Consider the following 9,368-nt stretch of genomic DNA (forward strand, 5'->3'; position numbering starts at 1 on the left):
TGTACAAATGTGCTTGACATACAATTGATGTATGTATGGATTGTGATAAGAGTTGGATGAGCCCCTAATAAAACGATTAAAGAAAATAACAACAAAAAAGAATGATGTAAGGAGACAGAGCCTCAGACACTTCTCCCCGCCTCAGTGTGGGAGGAAGAGCTCTCCTGGGCCCACAGCACATCTGGGCGTGAGGAACACTGATCAGACACATCCCCCGGCAGTGGCGCAGACTCAGTGGGATCAACACACAAGTGAGGACAAGCTGGGGTGGTGTGTGGGGAATCTGAACAGATGTGCTCTTCAGCCCCCTGGCCAGGGAACACTGCCAGCACAGAAGAGCCGTGAAGGAACACGCTCTAGGTGATTTCTAGTGTTAAATTATGACACTTGAGAACCTATGATTTCCTTCTGGGATTTCCACAAGCCTCGAAAAGGGAAACTTACAACGAAGGATCTTAGTGCATTGTTGCCCCCAGGTCCTGTGTAAGGCGGCTTGGGGCAGAGGAGAGGAGGCAGTGTGGATTCTTGACATAGAAGTGTTCTGAGCAGAAGTCACTGCCCTCTGGGATCAAGCCAAGTTAAGTGAGGCAGGACAGTTGGGTAAGAATGTTAGTCCAGGCTCAGTCAAACAGTCGGGGTGGAATGAACACAGCCGCAGAGTAGGGCTCCAGGCTCTGCCGGGGGTGAGATGCCAGCTATGGGGCTCCAGCAGTGAACCTGATTCCACAGGACCCCTGAGCCTAGGGCTCATGGTCTATGAAGGATCCTGAGCTTAGAAGCAATAGGGAGAGGATGAGAAAAAGGATGGAATCCTTTACAGTGGTTGCCCACCGGCCCATTTTAAGTCCTGGCTCCTCTGAGCACCTGGCTGACAGACTCTGGGTTCCAGCCACACCCTACACCTGTCTGGTCCTTTCCTCCCTTCATGACACCCTCTCACCCCAGAGCAGCCTGCAGTCCTTCTCCATGACCGATTCACGGTACTTCCTGGCAAACCAGACTTACTGCAGAGAGAAAGCGAGCCACTATCTCTCAGGATGGAAGGCACATGCCATTCTTGGGTAAAACTGAAAGTAATGCTAACAGATGAACTGCCATTACCTTTGAGCCCACCACTGCCAAAGGCTGGGGCTACTTTTACAGGAGAAACCGGCAAAGCAGTTTTGCTTGGAGAGGGGAAATAATCACAACTTCCTCGAGCAAATTTTTCAGCTTCTTCTCTGCTTAGGAAAGCTTTAAATCGAGATCCCTTGATCATTTTGACAGCTTGCAAGGCTTCCTTTCTATCTTCGTAAACATGAATCCTTTCTGCGGGAGAAAAGTAACAGTGATCATGACTTCTCCACTGGCCACCTGACAAAGCGGCAGCACCAGCCCCTCCAGCATGATGTTGGAGCTAACAGGTCATTCCTGTTCAGCTCCCAACCCGAGCGGGAAGCATTCTATCTTTTACCAGGAAGTATCAGGGGGCTCCAAAAACTTTATAGACAAATTTCACACACTATTCCAGGGTCCTGGCAGCATTCTATGTTATTATTGACTCTTGTAGTGGTTACAGGGGTGTATTCACTTGGTGATGATTTATTATATACAGTCTATGTTTCAAGTACTTTCCCATAGGTATGTCATATTTCTAGAATTTAATTGAGTCAACGGCTTAAAATATTAATTCTAAATAAATGTTATTTGCAAAAATGAATTGATCATTCTGGTATTTGGGCCCCAAATTAATCATCATAGAATCGGATGGGAGCAGGCAAAGGGCTAGTGTATGAAGAAGGCACTGTGTTGTTAGTGGCTCTTCAGTCAGCCTCCAACTCTTAATGACCCCATGCATAACCCATGGTCCACGGTGGGTTTTTAAATGGGTGCCTCTGAGAAGTAGACCCACGGGCCTTTCTTGCTGGTCCTGTGTGACAGCTCCACTGAAAGTTGTCCAGTAGCGCGCGCGCACACGCACACACAGCTGTTCGGTATCACAGACACACATGCACACGTGCGCTTTCATAGACAGACAGCTGGTGGCTGTATAAGAGCTACATCTGCTGTGGATTATGTGCCAATAAAACCTGGGGGTGGGGTGGGGGGACTACATTTGCCAGAAATCAAACCAGGTCTCTTACAAGAAAGCCAAGATGCCACCACTGACCCAGCCCCAGGAGAGGGACAGAAACCAGCTGCCACAAAGTTGACTCAGACTCATGGGCACCTGTGTGTCAGTGTTTCCCCATCCAGGGACTGGGAGGAGGGATGTGGAGACTATTACGTAGGTTTATCAACAACTATTAAAATGCAAAATCATAAGTGAACAAAAATGCTAAAGGCTAGCCATTATAAACGAAAAATAAAATACCAGCAGAATTAGAAAATAATAGAATTTCCCCTGAAACCCTTGAAGGGCCTTCATATGTAATGTCTAAGTCATTAGTTGTTTTTTTTATTAAAAAAAAGGGAGCCAAGAAAATTTGACCAAAGCATCACAGGGGCTAGAAAGTAGAGTACAGGCCTAGTGCAGCGTTAGGGATTCTAAACCACTGCAATACCGTGACTATCACAATACAGTAAGTCACACAAGTTTTCTGGTTTCCTAGAGCATAACAAAGTGTTGTTTGCACCCACTGTAGACCATTAAGTAGGCAACAGCAGCATGAAAAAGTGAAACACTGTGAGAATGACTACGGCGGGACATAAAGACTGAAAGTGAGCAGCTGGGGAAATGGCGCTGAGAAAAGAAATACCAAGTGCTATCTTACCACTTTTCGCTGGGATGTCCTCATACACGGGGCACACTCCATAGAACAGAGGAGGCTCTTTAGAGAGGGCCACGGCAGCTCTGTGACCATTCACCTCCCCTAGAGCGCTGACAGTCGCTGTGCAGGTCTTGGGCATTATGTTATCCTCCTCAGGAGGATGCAAGTCCACGCTGTAGCCAAAGTCTTTGTTTGCAGAGAAACTGGCACTCCTCACAGTGCATTGTAAAAGCCCCTGTGTTTCTTGGCTGAGCTCTGTGATGCCTGCCACACCTTGCACAGGAGGCAATGAAGACAAGGCTCTACCTTGTTCTATCAACGCCTGAGCCAACTTTTTCTCGAAAATGAACCTTGTAGTTGATGTAATGGGTCCACACTTCAATCCGGCACCGACAATTTCTTCTCGAAGGTCATCTGGCTTCAGGAGTTTCAACCGAGCCAAAATAGCATCCATTGTCACTTCACCTGTGCCTAAGAAGACCAAAATTTATTGGAGGGCTAGCAGCATGTCTATTTTACACAAACCGCCCCCTGAACACAAAACGGAACAAAACACTGGCTTCAAAGTTTAACTTCAGCGTTGCTTCATATTCTTTAGAGCCTGTGTATTCTCTATAAGATTTTAAATATATTTTCTTTCCATATACATAATAAGCTAAAGAAAATTAAGATAAAATCAATTTCTGTACATAGGAGTACTATCACAAATACTGTCAAATGAACATGCTTGAGAAAGTATAAAAGAAAAAGGCTTTTTTTAAAGTATAATTTCAAACAACCCCCCTGGAAGTCCATTTGACAATATCTATAAAACTTCCAACTCTAGAAATTTAAGCTATTTACATAGTTGCACTGCATTCCCTAAGTGATGGGAATCTGGCCACACACACAGCTCTGGCAGTTATTTTTCTGATACTAAATAATTGTCTGGTACTTCTCTAAGCACTCCACACAAACTAGAGAGAGAAGGCTGAGGCCCAAGTTGTAAAAAATAAGCAAGTAAATGATAACAGGTTAGAAACAACAAGCGGATGTGACCCAGAGTTGCCACTTTAGCAAACAGATTTGGCTAAATACCCTATGGAGTACGTAGGACTTCAAAAAGTTCATGAAAAAAATGGAATTATTTTAATAGTATTTAATATTTCATGGTAGAATTTTTCCATGAACTTTTCAAAGCCCCATCATACAGACAAAAGTGTGGCCAGCTGGACTCAGGTAGGAAAAGATCGGAAATAATCAGTCAGACTATTTTAGCAGTCATGGGATGGAGAAGAGGGTTTACAGTCAGAACTAAAGAGGTATCAAGGAGGGTGGAGAGAGGAGCTTGAGGGGTTGGCTTTCACTTCAGATGCCTAGGAGGGGATTCTCTCCAAGGAAGAGAATATTAGCTACAACAAATGGAGGACATTCCACCCTCACCCCCCATGTAGGCACTAGAAGTCTCTGGTACACACCACTTTGATTTTCAAATCTGAGTTTTAGAGGCCAAAAGTTCTGTGTGATTAGTTCACTAGCGTTTACGGCCGGGTTGCTGTGAGTCAGCATTGACCGGACAACAGCTGGCTTGGTTTTTTAGCATATATGGAGGCCTGGTGGCCAAGTGGGTTAAGTGTTGGGCTCCTGCTTCCAAATGGGGTTAGGCACCGGGTCAGTGGCCTGAAGAATGCCAACTTTAAAATGCAGTCATTAATGCTGAACTCAAGGGCTTAGATGTGGATCCTCTGGTCAAATGAACCCAGACATGATGAGCTCCTCCACTGAGATGATCCTTGCTGAAAACGTGCAAACTGTTTCTCAACCAGAAGGAAAGGTTGCACTGAAGAGCAAGCCATCCCAGAAGAAACTAAAGAAGCTTGGAAGTAAATTAAGCTTGAAATGCAAGTTAATGAAAGTTAAAAAAGAAAAAGTCTGTCCATCGTTGAGTATGCTCTGAACAACTGTCGCGTTGTGAGAAGTCTAGCCAAGGACCAGACGGAGAGAAACCGAAGCCTAGGCTAACAGAGCAGCTCCCAGATCAGATCCCTAGCTGTCAGGTGCTGGAGTCAACAAACAAGTGTTCTTTGAACTGCTATGTGCTGGCTGGGGTTGCTGTCACACAGTAATATATAATAGATACATCAAACATCATAACCCTGTGAGTTAAATATTTGTAGTTTATATGTCAGTTAAACGTGAAAGAGTGTTCAAGAAAGTTGTCTCTGGCTATCACAGTCAGATCTAGGCAAAGGTGAGTGTTGGGAGAAAATGGTAGGCCAGCCAGGCAAAGAAGTCAAAGTTGAGCTGCAGTAAAGACAGCATGAAGACAAAGGCAAGCGAGTCTACCAACACACTCTGCGATCCTGGAAATGCTCTATACTCTGAGGGAGGTTCAACCTGAGCGTACACAGTTCTCAAAACTCATGGACCTGTACATTTTATTCAAGGTGAGAACTCAAGAAAGCGCACTGGAATTGACTCAGTAGCAGTGAGCGCTAGGTGAAAGTGAGAAAGGAGGAAAATGAAAAACTCTACTCTTGTTGACAACACATTCAGATCTTAAAAGACTACAACAAATCCTCTCATATACAGCAATAGCCACTTATTAGTTATCAGCTCTATGCTGGAGCCCCGGGAAATCTTTAAAAAATGCAAACGTCTCCCCTTTTCTTTCCTTCTTGAAATCTACCAGTGCTCATTCACATCATACCCATCCAGCAGTATGCCTTCTCCTAATCCCCTACCCTAGTCTAAGATCTTAAAAATGGCTACTCCTTAGTCATAATGAACATATTACACAGTCCACTCTGAAGGTGCACAACACCTTGAAAAGAGAGGTCCATGGATCACAGGACACTGCTCTGGATGTACTGGACTCTCTATGGATTGGTACTAAGAAATAACTAAGATGCCTTGGTGATAGGGAACGGATAGGAAAGGTAACACACACACACACACACACACACACACACAGAAAGACCCTACAGGACAGTGTAAAATTGCCCAAGTTTCCAAGACTATAACTCTTTTTTTTAACAGTTTTATTAGCACTTAATCCACTTGTTATACAATTCAACAGTTCAATCATATCAAGAAGAGTTGTACAATTATCATCACAGTCAATTCTAAAACATTTCCTTCTTCCTTGTACTCATCACTATATAATTATTGTTTTCTAATTGTGGCAAAAACATACACAACAAAACCTTCTGTAATTCAACAACTTCTACATGTATAATTCAGTGCCACTGATTATACTCTCCATGTTGTACAACCATTACCAATATCCTTTCCCAAACTATTCCACCATCGCTAACAAAAACTCAATGCCCCTAAGCAACAACTCTTCCTCCATCCATGGTAACCATCGATCAAGTATGGTTTCTCTGTTTTTGTTTTCTTGATATAGTATTCACATATCATATACTTCCACAGTTAAATCACGTTTTTAAAAGTTGTATATACATCATCTCAATTAGTTCTAGTGTTCTCTCTCACCTCCCCACCTGCTCTCCAAGTCCCTTCACTCTCTCCACCCCACCTCCATATTCTCATAAACCACTGACTGCATCAGTGTTGTCTCTGTGCATCCACTCCTATGCTTCAAACTGGGAACAACAGAAACAATAAAAAGCAAAAACTGGTAAGAAAATAATAACAACAATATACAGATAAAAAATACAGAAAAGATTAAGAAAAGACCACACCAATATTTAAAAAGCCAGAGGAAAAAATTCCTGTTATGGAACAACCAAGAAATACTGAAGCCTAGAGCAAATTCAGGTTGGGTCAAGAGGCAGGTCAACTGACCAATATCACATTATATACCGTGGTTAGCACCACCACATCCCTGCCTAACAGTAAAGCTGTTTGAGTGCATTGCCTGTGGCGGAGGGGATCTGTCAGAGGCTCAATCTGACTCGTTTACAGATGGAATCTGGGCTCCCATGGTCCTCTATGGCCTTGTACGAATTGGGTATTCACAATTTTAGCTCATACTTTTCCCTTCGAGACTGTAACTTTAAAAAAACCAACACACAATTACTTTATTGATTTTCTTCTAACCAAACACTGCCAACTATAATTCTACTCACGCATCATTAAAGACAAAAGGATATTTCCTTGGCATTTTCAAGTGATGCATCATACAATAAACAGAAGTTAGAACTTAAAATGTACCCTGATTAGTTATGTAAACTGCTAATTTTTTTAAAGAAAGCATACCTAATAATTTGGTTTCTTTCTTCATAGTCTTGAGGTTATCATTTTAAGTAGTGCACAGTGTGGCACATATAGTTTCATCTAGAAAGAAAGACTATAACTCTTTAGGAGAGTAAAACGCCTCATCTTTCCCCCTAGGAGCAACTGGTGGTTTCAAACTGCTGACCTTTCTGCTAGTAGGCCAATGCATAACCACTACACCACCAGGGCGCCAAGAAAGGTAATACTAGATCTCTATTGGAGTAAGAACCTAGCAAAAAAAAAAAAAGAGGACTGAGGTTGACAGCCAAAACCAAAACTCACTGCCATTGAGACGATTTGACCCTATAGGACAGGGTAGAACTGCCCTGGTGCGTTTCCAAGACTAACTCTTTACAGGAGTAGAATGCCTCATCTTTATCCCAAGGAGTGGCTGGTGGTTCTGAACTGCTGACTTTGCCATTAGTTGTCCAATGCTTAAATATTATGCCACCAGAGCTCAGAAGCAAGCAACCAAAAAACCAACAACAACCAAAAAAGCCCAAATCACTACAAACAATAGTGACCCTATAGGACAAGGTAGACCTGTCTCACTTGCTAAGACTCACTCCAGGAGTAGAAAGTCTGTTCTTTCCCAGAAGGGAGCTGGTAGTTTTAACTGTTGACCTCACAACTGGTTAATAGCCCAACTCCCAAACACTACACCACTAGGGCCGACAGCAGTCTAAGTAGTTTGTGACAATACCTGACTTTTCATATCTGTCTACTTACCCTTAAGCTACAGTGCAACCAAGCTAAGCCCTGAATAGGACAATTATATTACAATTAAAGCAGAACTGTCTGACCTGAGGCAAGTTGTTTTACCTCTAAGTCTGTTTCCTCATCTATAAAATGAACATAATAGCTCTACTTCTTAGGGTTGCAAGAAAAAGTTTGATAAAACAAAGTATGCTGTTTGTGTACTGTGCCTGATACTAGGAATTTCTCAATAACTGTCACCTATAGCCATCAAGGAATACAGGCTTACTAATTTCTCTCAAGGTGCCCTGGTTATGGGTTGGGCTGCAAACTACTAGGTCAGCAGTTCAACAAAACCACCAGTGTGCTCCACGGGGAAAAGATGGGGCTTTCTACACCCGAAAACAGTTACAGCCTCGGAAACTCACAGGGCAGTGCTATCCTGTCCGGTAAGGTCACTATTCACTTGATGGCAATGAATTTAACTTTGGAATTTCTCTCAGAATACATACTATGCTACAAAGTCGGTTTTAATAATGAACAAAAAGTTCACTCTGCTACAGTCTTAATATTCTGGATGATAAACCTATTTAGTTAGATCAGGTGCTAATGTTTTAAACTGCAGTCTAAGCAACGTGGATGAGTTTGCTTCTTTCATTAACGAGAGAAGGGGAAATAAAATATATCAGTACCTCTTCATTTATGCAAAGAACGCAGAAACGAACCGCTTACTTACACGGCATGTAAGGGAAGTGGATGTTAGGAATAGGAAAACAGAAACAGGAGAGAAGGGACGGAGGAGAGAATGGTACTTCAAGCATAAACTTTTATATGGTCCTGACTTAGAAGCATGCTTGCGATTCACACACTAAAAAAGTAAACAGACAAAAACCACTAAGAGGAAGAGACCCCCAAATAAAGTACCAAAATAAACGAGCTGAAATGCATTGCAAAGGAATAACTCAACCACAATGGGTATAGGGAAAGCGAAAGAAGTAAACGAATCCTAGAAAACAATACTTCTCTCTCTTAGATCCACCCAAATTGCTGGGCATATCAATAAATAACTCCTTCTGATTCACTGCTGTATCCATGACATGGATACACCACCCTCGAGGGCCATCTGGGCTGTTCCGTTTTTGTTTTGGCAATGACAAAGTTGTCGCGACGTTTTCGCGCGGAAATAATTTTTCGCTTCCCTAGGATAAACATTCCGAAATGCCAACCCTGGACCGTACGGTTTGTACGTGTTTTATCTGTGGAGAAACTGCACTAAATCCACTCTCCATCCGTCGCGCCGTCAGCCCGCCAAGCCCCATCACAGGCCCCACAGAATAACGGGGGCGCTGGGAGCTCGGCACCGCCCTCTCGCTAATGCCTCGGCGGGGCCCGTCACGGCCACCCCGCCCGGCCTCCCGGCCGCCCCCAGACGCTGCCCGGCAGTGGGGGCGGCGGAGACAGCCCGGCCGGGGGGAGCGGGCCACGAAGGTGCCGGGCCTCACCTGGGTGGGGAGCCGGGCCTGAGGCCGGGGGCGGAGAGGCGAAGGGCGGCGGGGCGAAGGCCTCGCTTTGGCTCAGATCGCGCGGCCGCTTCTCCAGCCGCCGCACCAGCCAGCGCACCGCGATCAGCAGCACTGAGGCGCCTAGTAACTCCCAGGCCAGGGCCGTCCACTCGGCCACCGGCAGCCTCGGCCACAGCAT

The 9,368-nt window shown here is 44.3% G+C and overlaps 1 protein-coding gene across 1 annotated transcript in view; it reads right to left on the reverse strand.

The window, feature by feature from the left end:
- ANKLE2 (ankyrin repeat and LEM domain containing 2) overlaps positions 1-9,368 on the reverse strand; it is a 23,469-nt gene extending 14,101 nt beyond the window's left edge. Inside the window, exons 1-3 of the mRNA XM_045296850.1 lie at positions 9,170-9,368; positions 2,754-3,221; positions 1,102-1,308 (exon numbers count right to left, since the gene is read on the reverse strand). Of these exons, the coding sequence (XP_045152785.1) occupies positions 1,102-1,308; positions 2,754-3,221; positions 9,170-9,368 (874 nt within the window). The remainder of the gene's footprint in view (positions 1-1,101; positions 1,309-2,753; positions 3,222-9,169) is intronic.

This window comes from Echinops telfairi, unplaced genomic scaffold (assembly GCF_000313985.2).
Source record: "Echinops telfairi isolate 266 unplaced genomic scaffold, ASM31398v2 ScPeMD7_7412;HRSCAF=8450, whole genome shotgun sequence".
In the NCBI taxonomy this organism is placed as follows: domain Eukaryota; kingdom Metazoa; phylum Chordata; class Mammalia; order Afrosoricida; family Tenrecidae; genus Echinops; species Echinops telfairi.